This window comes from Pyrus communis, chromosome 3 (genome assembly GCF_041283825.1).
Source record: "Pyrus communis isolate YQ-2024b chromosome 3, ASM4128382v1, whole genome shotgun sequence".
Taxonomy (NCBI): domain Eukaryota; kingdom Viridiplantae; phylum Streptophyta; class Magnoliopsida; order Rosales; family Rosaceae; genus Pyrus; species Pyrus communis.
In genome coordinates, this window is record NC_142567.1 from 24,342,275 (window position 1) to 24,361,816 (window position 19,542).

The window sequence follows — 19,542 nt, forward strand, 5'->3', positions numbered from 1 at the left end:
GGAGTGGGAAATGAGGGAAGTGCTTACATACGCATGCATGTTTCAACAGCCCTAGTTGAAATATAATATTATTCCAAAAGTCACCACTTGCATTGCCAATCATGATGATAAAGCATCTTCTCTTGCCATCGTGGTTTATATTATAGGGCCTACTAATTTAGTCAAAATCATTCGATATTCCATTATTTGCTTACTATTTGCTTACTGTTTGAGTGCAGTTATATATGTGAAATTGAAATAGATATGTGAATTTGAAATGGATATGGTATGAAATTGGTATGAGTAAGATTTTAAAATTTTGTTTTTTTTTCTTGAAGCAATGGATGTTGTAGAGCAAGATTTTACGAATCTTAATGATGGAGGGTCAGTGGAAGTGACAATGGGAATGCAACCTCATCATGGAAGTGATAATACAAAAGATACAAATACAAGTCCGGCAAAGAAAAAGGCTAGAGTTTTATATGGTATAATATTATTATTTTATTTCTTTTCATAATTATTTTGGTAAACTTCTCATAATTTGAATGATTTTTAATGTTTGGTTTTTCTATATTTAGTTTATGCGAAAGAGAGTTCTGACGTGGAAAACCTTATCTTCAACATAACTCTTGAAGGCAATCGATCAAGCCAAAGTTCCAATGCAATTTCATGATGATCGATGTAAATTGAAGATTTTGTAAATGAAGGTGTAAACTTTTGAGAAAGACTTACAATCTTGAAAACAAAAACTCTTTCATTTTGCACATCCTTGCACATTTAATATTTGTAATAGATTAGTAGTGTATGTATTATTTTTTTATTAAGCTCTTATTTTCGAGTGTAGATATAGTACTTAAACGACAAATGTTTTAATGTTTTGAAGTAATATTTATGTGGCAATGTGTGGTATGTGCAAATTTCAAAAAAAAAAATTTTTCTTAACGGGTCATAACGGGTCAGGTCACTTTACCTGTTGGGTAAAGTGACCCGACCTGTTAAGGACCTATTAAGATAACGGGTGTGACACGACACAACCCGTTAAGATAACAGGTGTTACACGAAAACGAAACTAACACGACAGACATGACCTGTTTGCCAGGCCTAATGACACGTAACGTGACAAGATTGGTTAAAAATCCTATCTGAAATTAAAACAATTTTATTTATTTATTATTTTATAAAAAAATTAATAATATTTTAAATAGGCTGGGTGCCAGAATATTTTGTAGGGGTGGAGATCATTTGTGTCATCGCATTTTTAGACTAGGTGCCAACGCATTTGTTTAGGGGTGGAAATGCTTTGGTCTATTACTGTTCATTGGAGTATATTATTGTTCACTGAAGTGGATAAATGAGCTGGATACTCGCACAAAGTCCTTAAGAGTGAAACTGCGTTTTTGGTCGGTTCGTATATGATTGTTCCGCAACTTGCGTTGGAAGGCAACAATAGTCTTCCACATGGAGGACCCCCCTCAAAATTAAATGCGCAAGACTCAAGATTCCAGAAATCGTACAGTAAACAAAAGTCATATTTTCTCCGTGGAAAAAGCACCTATATAGCTAATCTGCAAATTAATGGCTGCTTCCAGTTTAAGACAAGGTGAAATAGCAATGGAGGATGTTGGCTGGAGTTCAAGACAAGATGATCAAATAACTGGCGAGGGTGCTCATGAGAACGCTGCAGGAGACACCGAGGCAGGCGACACGCGCATGGATCCTAAACTATACAGGTATGCAACGATGCCTAAATCAGGACGTCAAGAGTTTATATGGGCTATGCGCACAAAGTATTTTGCCAGAGCCACATGTGCAATACCTATATGTAATATTCCTGATCAAATAGTATCGCTGGTCCTAAGTAGTGAAAACAAAGTAAGCACCCGTGGGAACACGGTGCTTCACCTTGCTGCAAATACAGGCCACGTGCAGCTTATCCAACTAATTACCCTAAATTTCCCGGGGCTTCTCCGCAAACAAAATGATGATGGACAACTTCCGCTACATGTAGCCGCATCCGCTGGCCATCTATCCGCAGTTCGTTGTTTGGTAGACACGGCTCAAGGTAATACGTTTAATGAAAAGGACGGGAGAGGGAACACTGCGTTGCATGTCGCTGTGGAAAATAATCACCAAGATGTGGCTATGTTTTTGGTTGGCAAAGATGGATCCACGTCGCATTCTACAAATAACTCCGGTAAGAATCCCTTGTGCATGGCCGCTGAAACTGCCAATCTTGAACTCGTTAAAGCAATGGTAGCCAACACGCCAAATAGAACAGCAGACGCTAATTCTGGTAATTTTTGGCAAGGATCGAACGGCAACTCAATTCTTCTTAGTGCGATCATATGGAGGAAACAGGGTAAATATTAAGCATTTGCAGTTACCTTTTTCCTTTTGGGTATACTCGCGAGTACTTTTTGTTTTTGGTACATATAGCTAGTAATGAGTATTCTTTTTAAATTTTGGCATGGGGTACATATATAGCAAAAAGTGGACTCAAGAAAATTAATGCAGTGTTAGTGTTGGCCCTGCTCATGTCATGCACTCTCATCAATCCACTCTTTTTCCTGGCGGGGGTTGTATGCTTGATGTATTTTAAGCGTATAGTTTCTCAATGGTGGCTGCCCAGAATCAACAGAAAGAAGTATACAAGTATGGCTCTGTCCTTGCCATTTTCATATCATCAGCATATAATATTGAAGTAGTCAATAATATTGCTTACTTTGTGGGAATGAGCAAAATTTTCCTACTCAATTGCCCATACCATTGGAGCAGGAGCAACGTTTTATCTACGTGGCTCATCAAAATCATTTTCTTAAACTGTTGGAGATGCTCCAACTCTTTGTAATATGGCATTATGACAATTTACCTTTCGTTTATTTCTCTCTTCATATAAACTTATTCTTGACAGAGTAGCTTCTAAAATGGATATGCTATGTAGATCTCCTAGAGACGATATTGAACAAAATGGATTCAGCTGATCTAATCAATTCAACGGACCAAGAGTGGATGACTCCTCTTACACTTGCGGCTTATATAGGTAACTTTGTGGCGGTACGCGTATTGTTACACAAATTTACTGGATTGGCATACAAAGGTGAAGAAAATCAGTTCCTTCCCATACACGTGGCGTCCAAAAAAGGCCATTGGAGGGTTGTTGAAGAGTTTCTCAATCATTGCCCCGACTTGAGGGAGTCATGTGACGGTGAAGGCCGGAATATTCTTCATGTTGCGGCTGCGCATGGAAGAGTCAATGTTGTCCGATATATTATTGGAAAGCCCAATCTTCAAGTGCTTAGCAAGCAAAGAGATAAAAGTGGAAATACCCCTCTACATGAAGCCGTCCAAAACTGGCATCCTAAGGTTGTCAGAATTCTTTCCCTCTTCCATGCGTATGAGAGAGCCAATTTAAATAGTTTGAACAGTGCAGGTATGACGGCATTGGACCTTGCAGAGAAGACCGAGGTAGATAAAGAGATGTTCTTTCGGAGAGTACGTAATTTCTCAACTCATCTTTTGATTAGTTTCCTTTACCTACACAGTGTGACACTACAACTACCTACAAGTATGTCGTACATAGGAGAGAATTCTACAACGTAATTAATTAACCAGAGGTATATGTATCCCCTTCTTGCCGCTCTCATTGCATATGAGAGAGATAAAGAGGGGAGGATATCCTGATTACACACGATTTTTCCATGCAGAAGCTAAACCTTATGGCCTTTATTTTAATAATCGTTTCTCTTGTTTGTCATGCATGATCTACGTATTGATAACAACTTGGTCAAGAACTGAAACTTTCGTTTTTCTTGCAGAAACTGACACTGATGGCCTTGAACTTGGCTAATGCTCCACGATCTGAAGAATGAACAGCCTCCAAAGTAAAGCTAGTGATAGAGGATTCTGATTCGAAGTCCTTGCACAATTCTGATATCCTAATGTTTTCGAAAGAGAGTGTCAATACTCTCCTATTGGTGTCAACGCTGGTGGTTGGTATAACGTTTGCTCAAGGCTTCACAATACCAGGTGGATACAGAAGCTCTGGAAATGATGAGGGCCCCCCAATTTTTCTTACGCATTGGCTATTCAAAATTTTCTTGACATGCAATACCGTGGCGATGTGCGGCTCCATTACTGTTTCACTTGCCCTTATGTGGGCACAAACGCATGACCCTAATGTAATCTCTGCTGTCATGAGATTCACCTTACCGGTGCTAGGCGTAACGCTTATCATGATGTCCTCGTCATTCCTGGCTGGTGTTGCACTGACAGTGTATCACGTTTTATGGCTTCGCATCTTTGTTTATGCCACGGGATTTTTCTTCACGGTTTTCCTAGTAGGGCTCCTTGCTCCTCTCATGGATGGTTCAGTTTCCTGCGTACCTGGCCCAACACAAGCCTTCTTAATCTTTAGCTTTTATATATTGATGTTTGTAAGCGGATATAATTACGACGATGATTGGTCTAATAGATGGAGTTTGTAGAATTTCAATCAAGATTTGTGGTAAGTGTTGAAGATGGAACCAGTCGTTTATCCTGTATTACTGCCAACCTTTTCTTATCTTGTAATAACTACATTTCTCTAGATAATACCTCTACTTCCAACTTCCACTACATTTCATTAATTGCTGGGAATTTCTATCATGCAGCGCTTAACATTAGATTAATATTGAGCAAAGTCTCAATTATTATCATCATCATAAAAAACTCCTTGGAGGCGCTACCAATGACGATGATCAACTCTTCATGAAGCAAGCAAAGAAAAAACTGGGAGAAGGGGAACAATTCTCTGGTTTTCTATCTTTCTTGTTTGGAAAATAATTGCTCTCTAGGTTTATTTAATCCTTTATTTAAGGTATAGTTAAATAAATTCTAGAGGCAGTTGGTATTCATCACCCATAATACTTTTACTACACGTGAGCTCAAAATTCAAAGCAAACAAGGAATCCACTTTTTGCTAGCCCACTCAACTTGGGATTTCTACACCTCATGCACCTTCCATTTGTGTAAAAAATAATTAAAAAATCTTAGAGCTGACACATGAACTTTTGTTCATGATTGATGAGAATAACCTTTATTAAATTAGTAAGGCCCTCATCTGTTCCATGCATATATCAACAACCAAAAAGATACGAGCTGTTGAACACACTATCTCCAAACTCCTCTGCCCATGGCAAGAAGATAAGACAAGGGAATTAAAAGTAGAATTAATAACTAAATCCTACCTTTAAGCTTTCCTCATTAAAGACTACTTCCTCATCCAATGGATGACACAACTTGGCCAACTGAATGCTGACATGTGGTGCGAGATCCCTCACCCTATGTGCCCGGCCAAACCATATAAATACTCCTTATTCCGCACTTCTCAAGTAAGTTGAAACCTTAAACTCAAGCTCTAAACTCGCTCTTTTTAGAGAAACTTAGGCATTAGAGATCCATTGGCCAAACTCTCTCCACTCCTTGGGCGTGTGGCTTTGGTTTTTGTCCAAAGATGTTTAATTATTTGTAAGTACAATTTCAAGAGTGAAGACGATGAACTTTCACTACCACACCTAATATTTGTCAAAACTTCACATTCAGCTATGAAACTCTTCGAAGCTCCACGGCGTAACAAGTTAAACACCTTCACGGCAACAAGTTGAGCTTTATCATTATCATCGATCACTCCTTTGTACACAAACCCCAAACTATCGGCACTAATTAAATTAGCCGTTGAGAACCTGGCAGTAGCTTTAAGTAGAGTAGCATATGATGCTTGCAAAATCATGTTCTCCAAAGTGCTCAGTGAAATTTCTATCGTTCTCTTTCTTGATGAATAAAGAAAGAAATAGGAGAACACCATGGCTAGCTATTCCTAGAAGATTAAGTCGAAATACTAAAGGGCGTATTAGTTTCAAGCTATGAGACAATCTTCGTTTCTTGGTCTCTTTAGATTGTTTGAGTTCATCGGGTTGGAGAGACGATAGGTTGGAGGAGAGAGAGAACAATTTTAACATTTTTTTTTGTTATTTTAATGGACCCAAACATGAATATTAATTGTTGCGATAGAAGGGACACTTGTCCAGCAAATTGTTAGAAACTTGCTTTTGAGGCGAATCTGCCTAGCATGTCTCTTCTGCACAGCGATGCAATAAATAAGCACTCATCAAATAAGCCTTCGAAATTCTCACAAGGCCAGCCGGGAATCAGTTTAAGGTATATGAGGTCGAATAATTGAATTTGAGGGATCGAGGAGCTCACACAACAATCATTAGTATCGGAGAGAGAACAAAAAACACATTACTAACCAGGTGGAACATCATGTATTTGGTCTCATCTGACCTCAGATCTCATCCAATGTGAAGCGTCTCACTCACATCAGATCTCACGTTGGCGTCACCCAATATAAAAATTACCCTAACAGAGCAACCCTAGTTATGAATGGGAATTTGAAGTCTATAAGTTGTGAGGGGTCTTAACTGTGAACACTAATTTGGTATGTTTTAATTCATTTTAAATTGATTAACTAAGTACAAAAATATCATTCTGTTCCAGATAAATATAGTCTGTGAACGCTTCCATCCAAATATATATGTATACATATGTGCAATGGCAGATTCAGGACTCTAATCACATGGGGTTCCAATATAAGATTCAACCACGCACAACTTTTTCATTGAGAAATTTAGTCGAGCACGTGGGGGCATTTTTTCTGCCTAAAAGGTATTCATCGAACAATTTGTGGGTATACTTCACAATGGATAGATCTTGATATGGAAGGACTCCGATTCCTTCTTATATAGGTGCCCGGTAGGCACCTGAAAATATGGTTGGTGCCAAATTTTAGCTAGGCATCTGTCGTTGTCCGAATTTTATTTCTTCAGTTCTTATGAGTCCTAATTGGTTGGTTTTGAACAAACGTACAGCTGAAATATACAGTTATGTAAGACATGGAAGGGGGCGGCGATTAAATACCGACCAGGATACACAACGCTATGCATTTATCCGGTTCACCCTTAATTTGGTCATGAAGTTGGCAGGCATTTTTATTATAATAGTGGAGAAGTTACACGTGTTATAATGAGTTTGGTCAACTAAATAATTGTCTCACAAGTGTAGGAGAGGGCTCCTCTATATGAGAGGGACTGATGTAAATTAGATTGCGGAACACACTGAAAATCAAGTCGAAAGCAAATCGAGCAGCAAGAATAAAGCTTTATAGATTAATTTAAGTTTCAGTGTCTGATTCGGAATCATTACATTTTTCAAATAGACTGACGATGCACATCAAACTCATTGCTAGAAGGTATTGACGTTTCGAAGAGATTGTTGTTTTTTATTTTTATATTACTTGTTTAATTGTATTCCTATTTAGTCTCCTAGAGTTTCTAGGGCTATCTACACAAGGAGGTACCGTAGATAAAATGTTTAACATGTTATCTTATCAATTGTCATTCAATTTTGTTTGATATACTTTATGATAAATTTCAGTAATGTTTTCTTTGGTTTATGTTGTCGAATGTGGAATTGTGGTCATTCATAACTTATCCAAACATATCAAAATTAACTTATAGTATTTTAATGCTTAAGTAGCTACGTAATTGATATGTATAGCTTGATGAATGCGACATGCCGGTATCCTTCTTTTATACCGCGTTCTCTGCGACTATGAAGTTCTTTCTAGCCCCTAATGCCCTTCTGCATTTTGGTGGTGAAATCAAGTCGAAATGTGCAAATCGAGCAGCAAGAATAAAGCTTTATAGATTAATTTGAGCTTTAGTGTTTGATTTGAAATCATTATATGTCGTTTCAAAAAGACTGACGATGCACATCAAACTCATTGTTATAATGTGTTGACGTTTCAAAGAGACTGTTGTTTTTTATTTTTTTGTTACTTGTTTAATTGTATTCGTATTTAGTCTCCTAGATTTTCTAGGGCTATATATAGGAGGAGGTACCGTAGATAAAATGTTTAGCGTGTTATCTTATCAATTGTCATTTAATTTTGTTAATTGTATTCGTATTTGGTCTCCTAGAGTTTCTAGGGCTATATACAAAAGGAGGTACCGTAGATAAAATGTTTAGCCTATTATCTTATCAATTGTCATTCAATTTTGTTTGAGATTTTTTAATACTTTATGATAAATTTCAGTAAGGTTTTTTTTGGTTTATGTTCTCAAATGTGGAATTGTGGTCATTCTCATACCTATCCCAACATATCAAAACTTAATTATAGTATTTTAATGTTAAAGAAGTTACGTAGTTGAGATGTATAGCTTGATGAATGTGATACGTATCCTCTAAATCGATGTACATAATTGTTGGATTTTTGGATCCGCGAGCCCGTGGGTCCCACTCTAATACTGTCTCCAACTTTATCACCTGTCAAATCCGTCAGGTGTGAGGTTTTACCACAAAAAACCACAATGTTAATTAAAGTAGGGCAATCAATTTAAACCCATGATTTTCTTTTTCACCCACTGGGATTTCAACAATAATTCCATCTAAGAGAAAAATGGCGAGGTATATACGGAATTGTGCAAGTTCAGAGTTCAAACTAAACTCTGTTATGTATCTAAAGTGGTAGGCGGCGTCGTGTAGTTACCTTTCCACCTCTGCACTTAGACATTTGGTGGCTTGGTGGTTGCAAGTTCAACACATTTACGCATTTATTATTTGTTTATCAACTTGCCTGCATTTTTTTTTTCTTCCAAAAATAGAACTATTTGCATGTCCCGTTTGAAATAACAATTGAAACTGTGATACTATACGGCCCACTGATTGAGTTTATATTCACCATGAAGCAAATTAGGACAATAGTTAGCCTCAAGTGTCATCAAATAATCCGATGAGGTGTTAGATGACATATCCATGCTCCGCCGCACGGCCTGACCTGCAAGTTTAGACCGTGACCGTGGAATGTTTGACGCTGCATGAAAGTAGTAGATTGGTCATTAGACGGGATATGACTTGGTTTTTAGAAGCAGATGAGCTGCTGCTGGGCAAAGATGGAGGCATTGCCACCGGCCAAGTGGAAGGTGGTTATGATAGACCTGAATAGGCCGGGTTAGCTCAGGACAAGGATTACAGAAAACAATATAGCAGACGTCTGAAGTATTTAATTTAGAAAAGTATAATTTAACAGGACAGATCCTTCATTCCTTGGGGAATCTCTCGTTTCTCAGGAGGTCTGATGCCGATATGAATAACCAAAATACCATGATTTTTTAGTTTAGCTATCAATGGAAAAGTCAACCAAAACAGTTCTAGAAATATTACTAATTCAAATTAATTACATGATTATCACTTAATTCTACCATGTTTTTCGACCGAGCGACTTTTTCTTGCAACCAATTGATCAAATTTTCCGGTGACCAATATGACCTTCAAATTTTCAGGCGACTGACAACTTTTTTCAGTTTCAATGTCACTCTCTAACAATGACCTTCAAAAGAACATGCTAAGTAATGAATTTTCTCATAATTTCTCTAATTTTATTGTATTTACATATGTGAAAAAAAGTAAAACTCACACAACAAAATATAATTAAAAATGAAAAAGTTGCACGAATTTTTTTAAGTCATTGTGTAAAAGTGACTTGACAATTTTCAGCGACTAGAAAAAATTTATAACCACAAAGACTCTGACCGACAACAATTTTTGAAAGTGGCATTGGTGGTATGTGTATCGCGTGCAATGGGGACAAAAATATAAATGTTTCTATGTAAGTGTATTTATTCACAATTTTTAGAAATGATTAGTGGTATTTTTCCTTAAAATCTTTATTGAAAGGTGGTATTTCATCTGAATTTGCCTTACATTTTAACTTTTAGGGGTGTGGTGTTGTTATATGCAGCATCCTATTGCGATCAAGGAAAAGATAACTCCTATTCTTTATTTTGTCTAAAACAAATAAAACAGAAAGCCCTTCAAGTGCTATGGAATCTGTAGCATTTGTAGAATCTTCTTGCACAAGTATTGATGCAATGCAAATTTATGTTTCTTGGCTGTGTCCCAGCTGTGAACAAAAACGAGTTCCTTAACTTACCTGGAGATTAACAACTTTTAGCCGAGGGTTATTAGGCAATGACGGTCTCAGAGGATACTTCTCCTCCACATACTAATCCAAACACATTGTACTTAGAACAAAACTGACGATACAAACAAACTGATAACATCAACAACTCCTTAATCAGTGAGTCATGAGAATCACATGGACAAACATATATGGACCTCGAGTGCAACGGTAAATGCTCTTAACCAACTGAGCTACAAGCCTCTCCCTTTATCCTATCCTTTTATCATAAACTTGGCTATTGCCATACGCCTCCTGTTAGGGTAAATAGTAGAATATGAAGGTCTATGAATTCCTCCTTATGGTGTTGAATTCCCCCGCTCATGCCACTGTGTGTTGTGATAAAGAGTTGATTTAAATCACATCTATTAGTCTTTCTTCTTCAACTCATGGTGTCCTGAATTCCAACCTCTTATTCTTCTTACTGTAAAATATCGTTTGTATTAGGAAAAAACGCTAATTCAAATTGTTTTTATTTTCATGTGGCAGAGATAAAAAGTGGGTTCGGCCCACCAATATACTTGCTGGTGGGCCTGAGCAAAGTAGTCCACTTTCTTCTTCTTCGTTGAGAAATCCTCCCAAGAATTCCGAGTTCTCTGTTCTACTGTCCAGGTCAAACAAACACTTCTCAGATTTTCTTCTCTCGCAAAACCCAGCTCTCTTCTCACCCCGAAAATGGAAATTAAATAAATAAATAATAGTAAACCTGCTCTCCTTATGAATTCATGCAACAGAGCTAATTGGTCGGCTGGGGAATCGAAGCCCCCTTCACCTCACCGCCCTCAATTTCCATCACAGTCACATAGTTGACTGTAAATTCTGCTTCTTTCTTCAATCTGCTTCTGCTTTCTGCCCAATTGTCAAAAGCACTTTTTTTTGCATGTGGGATCTTCTAAGTCCCAGAAAATTGCAGTTTCAGAGATCCCCGGATTCCCCACAAGCTTAATCTGCCAGAAAACCACAAAACCCAGGTGGGTTTTTTGTGCTGGAGTTCTGAAATGGCCAACTGCTTAGAGGAATTGGATAATGCAATTGGTGAGTTTTGAGTTTTTATTAGATACCCATGTTTCCATTTGCCTTTGATAATGGCTGCATGTTTTAAATTTCATTTCTTTTTGTTACAATTTGATTGGCCTGTAGTAGCTTACTAGATTTATTTTTGTTCTTTTTTTATTCTGTTAAATAGCAAAATTGCATCAAAACTTTCAGGAATTGAGGTACCACCTTGAGAAGTCGTTCTTAGAGCAGGGCAGGGCCCTGTTGAAATTTGAAGCTCAGTGGAAAGATCTTAAGAAAGATCACAGCAGAGAAAACGAGCAGCGGCAAGTTCACCTGCAACAAATGGTATATTCTTATTGTTCTCTCAACTTAAATCAATTTAACTTTGGTTTTGCATATGTTGCATTTTTGTGCAGTTTCAATGTGATCTGAATTTTAAGTCAGTGCATTGCCATTGGGATTTTTCACATTTGTTCAAGACTTCTAGTTGTTCCAGTACTTATTTGATGTTCAACGAAAATAAAAGGATCTATCGATACTCCTCTCCTGCTTGGTTCTGCATCAAACTTGTACAAAGTAATCTTTCCAATAGAAAACTATGGTTGAACTGAGTTTTTAGAACTTTCCAAACACAAAAGAAATAAATGAACTGAGATTTTTATATAGAAATTTGATCATACACCTTGTCAATCCAAATTTTATCTGAACATATTCCAATTAAAAGACATAACTGAATATCTAGGGTTATTCTATCATATCAGGACTGTATAGGTACATCTATTGTTCGTGTTGAGGCAAATGCAGTGGTGGATTAACTTCTGTCAACCCATGGATGTTTAGTCGCTGTTGTAATCCTTGTAATTCTTGCGGTTGCATTCCCTCATCACTTAGCTTTTGGGGCGAGTGGTTATCTAACATTGTATTAGAGTCTTGTTTGCAAGAGGTATTGGGTTCAAAACTTTTAATCTCGATGCTTGCTTCTATGCTGTGTGAATGGTGCATGGTCAGGCTGCAATATTATGTTCTTTTTCTCCTTCCATCTGTTTGTACCTCCACATGCTGCCTATGCTGCATGTGAGGGAGGGTGTAAGCTTGGCATCCCTTGTTCACCCATTCCCTAACATCAAGCTTTTGGGACCAGGGCCTGTGTAATCTGTCTGTATGGTAGAAGAATCTGAATATGGCATGTTGTATGCTTTCCCAATTAAAACTTCTTGCGGGGAGATTCAATCAATGGAAGAATATTTATTAGGCTTTGTTACAGTTATGATATGCGTCTAGCTTCCCCAACCACCCCCGCTTCTCCTTCTTTCTTCCCTCCTCTTTCCCTCCTTATGATATGCCTTGTGTTTCAAAATACCCCATTCCATCAAGTCTGTTGTGTTTCTGTTAACCAAGTTGATGTGGCATTTACGTGGAAAAAATTTATGGACATTTTGTTATTATTTCATTTCCTTATTGTGTTTCTTTGTGGTATTTAATGGTGTTCAATGTACTTCCCTAAAGCATTTGAATATAACACTTTTGTCAGCATTGATTTTTCTAATATTCGATGTCATTTTCAAAGACCCCGGATATGTTTAGCTAGCTTCAAAGTTCATGTTATAGTGACAAATTCCCCTTCTACACTTTGTCGGAAAATAATCGAAGGGGCAGAAAAAGTTTATGTGGTTGCTTAAAATGGCTGAAACCCCACAAATTTAAGAGAATAAATATTTGCCTATTTATTTAGAAAATCAGACACATAAGAGAGCAGGAATGGAACGATGCATAGCCCAGGTCATCTCAGGCATAAAAAATAAAAAAAATCATTTCTGGCTGTATGTTTTAGCTTTTTAACCCAGCCTACTCCACTACCACTCCATTCTAGTGTTTTTTTCTCCCCTTGTGTAGTACTGATAGATTGACCGCCAAAGATAGCAAATGGTCTGTATTCCTTAGCTGTTAGCTTCTATACTAGTCCATAGGAAAATGAGTTTAGGGGACAAAATGAGGCATGGCTAGTCCATTGGAAAAGGGCTAAGGCATTCATTAGTCGCCAAATGCCCCAAAGGCATAATCCTTTCTGTTGTCGTGTACACCTCATCCCTAATTCTTTTAGAAAGGGTGTAAACCTCTCATGCAATGACTATTACTATTATATTTTTTCCGTGTTCCAGGCCTACACAACAGCGTTAGGTATGCACCTTCCAAATGTAAAAATAACCATAAGAAGCCAGAGGAAAACCCCATTATCCCCCAGATCGTCTGAAAACATTGGAAGAAAATTTCCTTTTAGGTGTCCTGTTGGGAATTTAGAAAGCTCTTCACTGCAACACATGATATTTCTGAAGAAAAACAGTGCCTTGGACAAGATTTTGGCACCAACACACTAGCTTGGAGGAGGTTTCAGTATCATCCCACTAGCTTAGAGGAAGCTTTATTGTTTTTACCTTTCTCTTTTCACGTTTCTTCTTCATTCTTCTAGTATTACTTGGTCTGTTTTTTTTGTGATTATTTGGAGCTTTTCTTTGCTAGTCCATTTATCAGGTCTACGGCGTTTTCACTGCTTTGATTTTGATGTGCTGATATTCTGTTCTGCTGAAAAGCTATTTGGTATGGGGTTGATCATTATGGTTCAAGGCATATGCTTTGTGTCCCCCTGCACTTCTGAAAACAGCAACTCAGATTACATTGATCACTGCATGCATTGCATATCTGTGCTGTATGCTTGTTATTTCAAAATTAATCTCAAACGGTAGACAACAGTTACGTACTGCATGTCCGCAACCTTTCAGGGTACCCATAGAGACTTTTATCCCTGCATGGTAGAAGGATCCGAAAATAGCTGTTAGCAATCAAATTCAACCGATGGGAGAATATTTATTATGGATTGAGTTTTCGTCAATCAGTGGATGCATTGCATGTGTTGTATTCAATGTATTGTTGTTCATGTCAAAGTTAATCACCTTCTGTCAGGGTTTCTCAATACCATCAAATGGGACAGATCACTATGCTTCTGCAAATCCGAATGCTGCCTCATGGAGTAACACTAGTGCTCGGCCGGCTGGAAATGCTACTCCTCGTCCTTCTGGAAACGGTACTCCGAAACTGCATTGTGAGGTATGCAATATTTATTGCGACACCAAGGATGTACTCAACAAGCATAAACAGGGAAAAAAGCACAAGATGAATTTGGATAAGTTGAAGGGCAAAAAGATCCCTGGAGAAAACAGTAAGAGGAGAGCAGCTGATCAACCTCGGGAGGATTTAGAAACTAAGAGAAGGAAGGTTCTTGAAAGCGGGGCAGCACCCGAAGCTTTAAGGACTTGCGCTTTATGTAATGTGGTCTGTCTTACTGAGACGGATTTCAATAATCATCGCTCCGGACAAAGGCATGTTGAGGCCGCTACTGCGGCGAGGAGACATGGTGCTGGAACAAGTGGAGCAAGCAGCCACTGGCAGTCGCAGTGGAGATATCAGGGTTGGAATTCATAACTAGTAGGACTGCAGTGAGGCTCTGAGCTTCATAACCAAATTATTTTTTCTTACTTTTTGTAACTAATTGCCTAAAAGATTCTAAATCTCAAACTTCAGACCCATTTGGTAATCATTTCAGTTTTCGGTTCAAGTTTTCATTTTCTCTGCTACAAATAGAGGAAAAGTATGCGGATATGGAAAATATGATGGAAGAAATGTGTCGGGAATGATGCACAAAATGACAATTAAAAACCTCACTTTCAAGGTTTGGTTTTCAACTAATCTCCTTCCTTTCTCCGTCCTCCCTCCCTCCGCCTTTGTTCGTTATAATTTCTCCCATGTACTTCCCATCTTTATCTAGCACAAAAAATGAAAACCAAAAACCAAACCGAAATGTTTATCAAACAGACGATTGAAACAAAAGGCCAAACCTTGAAGTTGAAGCTCAACCAATTTGAGAGGAGGAAATTGGCTCTTACTGCATTGTAACTTTACTTTTGGCGTTGCAATGGAATCCAAAGATGTTTGTCCTGTAAAGTACAGAAGAAGATGGAGAATAACTTCACCATACACACAGCCCCCCACCCATGTGCAGGTTTGGTATTGATTTGACCCATTTGGAGTCATGGGTTCACTAATGGGAAGCTTCCCCTTCACCATATGTTTCGCGATTCAAGCGCTCGTCTTTTAGGCTGTTTGCACTTTCAAATATAATGTTTTACTCATTCGTTGGCAAACTCTTTTTCAAATGAACCGGAAATTTCCCATTCGAGTTTTTTTTTTTTTTTTTTTTTTTTTTTTTCTAATGCAAATGTTTGTCTTTCGATTACATTGGAAAGGGAAACGAATCATCGGCCTATCATAATCCTGATTCATTTTTACAATCTCTTCGTCGTTCGGGCAAACCCTAAAGTCTTACAAATGTTTTACTTATCCATGATAAACACAATCATGTAAAGTTTGTTGAATTAAGCTAAAATTAGCAAAATGCCAACTGAAAGAAACCAAATGAACAAAACAAGATTACTACAAATACACATCTCATGCATATATAAATATATAATGATGATATGAATATATTACAACTTTAATTTTAGCAAAATATTAATATGGTGCGGGCTACAAATTCTCTGCAGCCGCCTCAACCTCTCCTCCTCCTACAAATTTAATTCCCAAATTACCCCTTGCACTTAGTTACTTTGTTATACCCATATTACTACACATCACACCCACTCAGAAAAGTCACACCAAATCCCACCGATCGAAAAGTCAAACTTGCCCCCGAAACACTCTCACATTCTCCAACACCCCCAGTCAAAAACAGCATCTAGTATAAAAAACTTTAAAGGGGCGGGAAATCATAAAAAATATGTTGACTTTTGGGGGTGTTTTTTCAGACTCTGAAGTTCTTGCCGGTGAATGTTTGACCGAACTGCCAGTTGGCCGGGACGATGTTCCAGGAGGTGGAGGTGCGTCGGTCACTGCCTGTGACCCGGAAGGACAGCGACTGACCAACCAGAACGGAGTTCGACTGCCAGTTCTGGCCCCAGTTGCGGCTCATGCTCATCCAGCCAGTCCTGGCGCCTTTCACGCTGACCCGCACGATATCCCCTGCGCCCGCGACGTTGCTGATCAGAACCAGGTTGAAGTAACGGAAGCCGTTGATCGTGAACCTGATTCCTCCCCGCTTCCGGCACGGCACCCTGCGGAAAAAAGTCAAAAAACGTGAGGGTATGTTCGGAATTCGAACTTGGGAATGTTAACGTGGATCGCGGTCCGTGTTTTATGGTGGGCGCGAATAAATGAGCCAATCAAAATTGAACACTAAATTGGTCTTTTCACATTGATCAACGAGTCTCGGACTTTTGGGGACTGCTTTGGTACGGTCTCTGGTTTTTCTACGTAGGAAACTGTGAACTATTTTAGTCGTATGATTTACTGGTCAAAAATGTACGTACGGTGCAGATCTTGTCGTAGACCAAAAAGACCATAATCCAAGGAAAAGAGGTAGGTTTGGTAGCTAATGCAAGTTTAGTGGAACTATAAGTCAAATTTTATTTATAATTTGAAATGTTAATAACAACTCTATTTTTTAAGGCATTGAACTGGACTTAAACTTGGATAACAGGGCAGACACACAACATTGACTAACAGACTTAATCGACATTTGCATAACAGCTTTCTTAAACCTCATATTACTGGGCTCATTGTTTACACAAGCGTTGTAAACATCGTTTTGCAACACAACATGTCAGACAATCTGATAAAATACGTTTAATTGCACGACTAGGACGCGCGTGTGATCTAGTGGATAAGAAAAGGCCTAGAGTTAGGCCAAAGGATGACATCATAGCAACTGAGACACTTTCTTGAAATCTAGTAGCATATGTTAAAAACTAGGGTTTTTTGGGGAGTTAAATATTCCTCATGCCATGCCCATTAATTTGCTTTCAGCATTTGGGACCAATTGGGAAAAGTTCAAACTTTTGAAAGTGACCAAAAAACGACCAAAGAGCCAAAATTAACTAACAAAATTAACTAACCGATTAACTACCATAAGAAAGAATCAACTAAAAATATCAAGAACTTGGGGCAACAAGTCAATTTCAAGTGAGCTCTTTCCACATGGTCATCAAATAGATTGATTAAATTTTCTATATAACGTTCCGAGTATCAAATAGTTCAAGTTTTTTAAGCATTTGATATTTGTTCAAAAATATAAATAAAAACGATTAAAAAGTCCAGAATATTACTCAGAATACCATAGACATTCTACAAAAGCAATTAAAAATCAGGATCCAACTCACTTGTACCACAAGTGTGACCCACAAGACTGAGAAAGGTTAAAAAAAGCTTTAAAGGAAAAAAAGAAAAGTAGTCTAATTTGTTTCATATGAAAAGAAATTTAATATCTTACTGAATGGAGTATTAGATTTTTACAAGTCACTCGGATTTGAAACTCTTATTTTTTAAGTTATTGGAAATATTTTGAACTTTTTCTCCTTCTTTTAATAATGGTAAATTTAAAAAAATGAAAAAGAAACACTCGCACTACCAATATTGGGAGTGCAAAAGTTAGTGGCAGTGATGGAAAAATAGATGGATTTCCAGTACAACTATATAGCAAAAAGTGGTCTAATTGGAAATTCCGGAAACTGCATTTTCATTGGGCTAAAAAGTTAGACGTAGTGTTTTATAATAATGACATCTAATCGCATACGCAAGTTGCACCCGGCTTCTCTACCCTCTAACTTCTCATACACTTTCATTCTCTTCTATTTTATAAAATCACGGTTAAGCTAAATTAATATTATATATATATATATATATATTTTATAAAAATAATAAGATAAAAAACAATAGTAATATAAAATAGAAGAGAATCAAATAAATAGAAGAGAATCAAAGTGTATGGAAAGTGAAAGGACAGAAAAGCTAGGTCCACGTAAGTTAGGTCAATTAGCTCTTTAAACTCACGGTCAAATCCGTTTATGTAAAAAATAGTAATTAATTTAGTAAAAAAAAGTTTCAAATACTTCCAAATCCAAGATTTTTACTCTCAAATGGTTAAACAAAATAGCCAAACCTAAAAAATAGAGCAAGAAAACAGAGAACAAAACAGAGCATAAAAAACAGAGAACAAAAACAGAGATGTGATCTTTACTAACCTACGGTAGGCAACAGGGACGATCCCAGCTCTGTACTCGGCAATCTTGAGGAACATGGGCATGGCGAGGTCGAAGTGGGGCCTAGGAGGGTTGCACCATCCGCCATTGTCACTTGGTTGGGCAAAATTGGGAGGGCAAAAGTTAGTGGCAGTGATGAAAATTGATGGACTTCCAGAGTGGCACCATCTGGGGTCGTTTGAGCACTTGATCTCAAAGCAGGCTCCGCAGCTGAGGCCATTGTTGAACAGTGCCGTGCTCAGGGCTCCGGTGTTAACTCCGTACCCTTGGCTGTATAGATTTCCATATCCACAAGCCCCACCTTAAAAACACAATATTTTTTAGTTAATTAGTTGACAATTAAGCTTGATTAATATCTTTGTCGTAGATCTTTAAAGGGTTTTGTTTGATTCTGTCAATGTGACGATATTTTAAACCAATCAGACATTATCACATGAGAATGCGATAATGCATGCAGTGCATGATAATCAGGCAGTATCACGAGAGAATGCCATAATGCATGCAGTGCATGATAAGCTTGAGATATTAGAATGCGGCATTTCTGTGAACATTGCGAAAAAAAAAAAAAAAAAAATTTTGAGGCAAAGGGCAAATGCAGGGTTTGGTGACGTACCCATGGTTCCGGAGGCGTCGGAGCCACCGTAGAAGGTGGCATGAGCGCCTTCCCATGCGCCACCGCTGTAGACGCCCGGAATTCTTGCTTCAGCCACCCACATTAGCGAGATTAGTAGAGTGGCAATGCAAGTAGAAACACTCACCACACCCATTTTCTTTTTCTAAATTTTCCCTAGAAACAAACAGAAAATAGAGAGAGAGAGAGAGAGAGAGGAGAGAGAGTCAGTGAGGTACTGATTGGGTGAGGGCTTGAAGGAGGGGGTGGTGGACTACTTATGGAGGTTGGCTCCAGACTTGGGACGTCTTCAGGGGCTAATTTTGGAATTTCAGATTAAATGAAAAAATAACAATCAACTCAATCCCATTCTCAATTTTTGGAGCGTGCATATTATCAGCCAATCGGGCTGCCTTGTACGGATAAGCGTGGGACCTGCATACGTTATTCTCCCATTTCCCAATCGGTGGGAGGTTGAGTTTGCACGCTCTTACGCGCGAGTGGTTATCTTTCTTGCTATTTTTTTCCTCTCATTTTTTTCCTGGAAAATTTATTAGGGGTTGTTCGATTTTCCTTGTTCCACACCTAAAAACTCGTTTTGCTTTGTCCTCTGTCAAAAGGCACATTCTCACCATGCACATGCTCTTCATAAGTAACCACAAAAGAAGTATATATACCTCCAAATAGAAATTAATTATGAATAGATATATATATACACACACACATGTATGTATTCTTGATTAAGAGAGAAAAAA

At 38.0% G+C, this 19,542-nt stretch overlaps 3 protein-coding genes and 1 long non-coding RNA gene across 10 annotated transcripts; 3 read left to right on the forward strand and 1 right to left on the reverse strand.

Annotated features, from left to right (window-relative positions):
* The first annotated feature begins 275 nt into the window (after window positions 1-275).
* Window positions 276-822, forward strand: LOC148698185 (uncharacterized). The gene is made up of 2 exons (XR_015960349.1): window positions 276-464; window positions 558-822. It is a non-coding gene; the product is annotated as an uncharacterized LOC148698185 (long non-coding RNA).
* A 536-nt stretch (window positions 823-1,358) lies between these two features.
* LOC137716410 (protein ACCELERATED CELL DEATH 6-like) lies at window positions 1,359-4,590 on the forward strand. Of its 6 annotated transcripts, XR_015960929.1 has the most exons (6): window positions 1,438-1,709; window positions 1,842-2,338; window positions 2,464-2,631; window positions 2,921-3,342; window positions 3,410-3,471; window positions 3,795-4,590. XR_015960929.1 is itself a non-coding variant. In XM_088691445.1 (5 exons), the coding sequence occupies exons 1-5, from the start codon at window positions 1,555-1,557 to the stop codon at window positions 3,846-3,848; spliced, it is 1,425 nt and encodes a 474-aa protein (XP_088547571.1). In that variant the 5' UTR covers window positions 1,440-1,554; the 3' UTR covers window positions 3,849-4,590. The 6 variants fall into 6 exon arrangements, 3 of the variants coding, with proteins under 3 accessions (XP_068311959.2, XP_088547571.1, XP_088547569.1); XR_015960928.1 differs by having other exon boundaries at window positions 1,439-2,338; window positions 2,494-2,631; XM_088691445.1 differs by having other exon boundaries at window positions 1,440-1,709; window positions 2,921-3,471.
* Window positions 4,591-10,475: 5,885 nt separating this feature from the next.
* LOC137716383 (uncharacterized) lies at window positions 10,476-14,642 on the forward strand. Of its 2 annotated transcripts, none has more exons than XM_068455830.2 (3): window positions 10,476-11,068; window positions 11,243-11,377; window positions 13,991-14,642. In XM_068455830.2, exons 1-3 carry the CDS (start codon window positions 11,060-11,062, stop codon window positions 14,507-14,509), a joined length of 663 nt encoding a protein of 220 aa, XP_068311931.1. In that variant the 5' UTR covers window positions 10,476-11,059; the 3' UTR covers window positions 14,510-14,642. The 2 variants fall into 2 exon arrangements, with proteins under 2 accessions (XP_068311931.1, XP_068311930.1); XM_068455829.2 differs by having other exon boundaries at window positions 10,623-11,068; window positions 11,220-11,377.
* Window positions 14,643-15,514: 872 nt separating this feature from the next.
* Window positions 15,515-19,044, reverse strand: LOC137715531 (expansin-A6). The gene is made up of 3 exons (XM_068454883.2): window positions 18,791-19,044; window positions 18,160-18,478; window positions 15,515-16,194 (listed from the first exon to the last, which is right to left on the reverse strand). Exons 1-3 carry the CDS (start codon window positions 18,942-18,944, stop codon window positions 15,885-15,887), a joined length of 783 nt encoding a protein of 260 aa, XP_068310984.2. The 5' UTR covers window positions 18,945-19,044; the 3' UTR covers window positions 15,515-15,884.
* Between the last annotated feature and the right edge of the window lie 498 nt (window positions 19,045-19,542).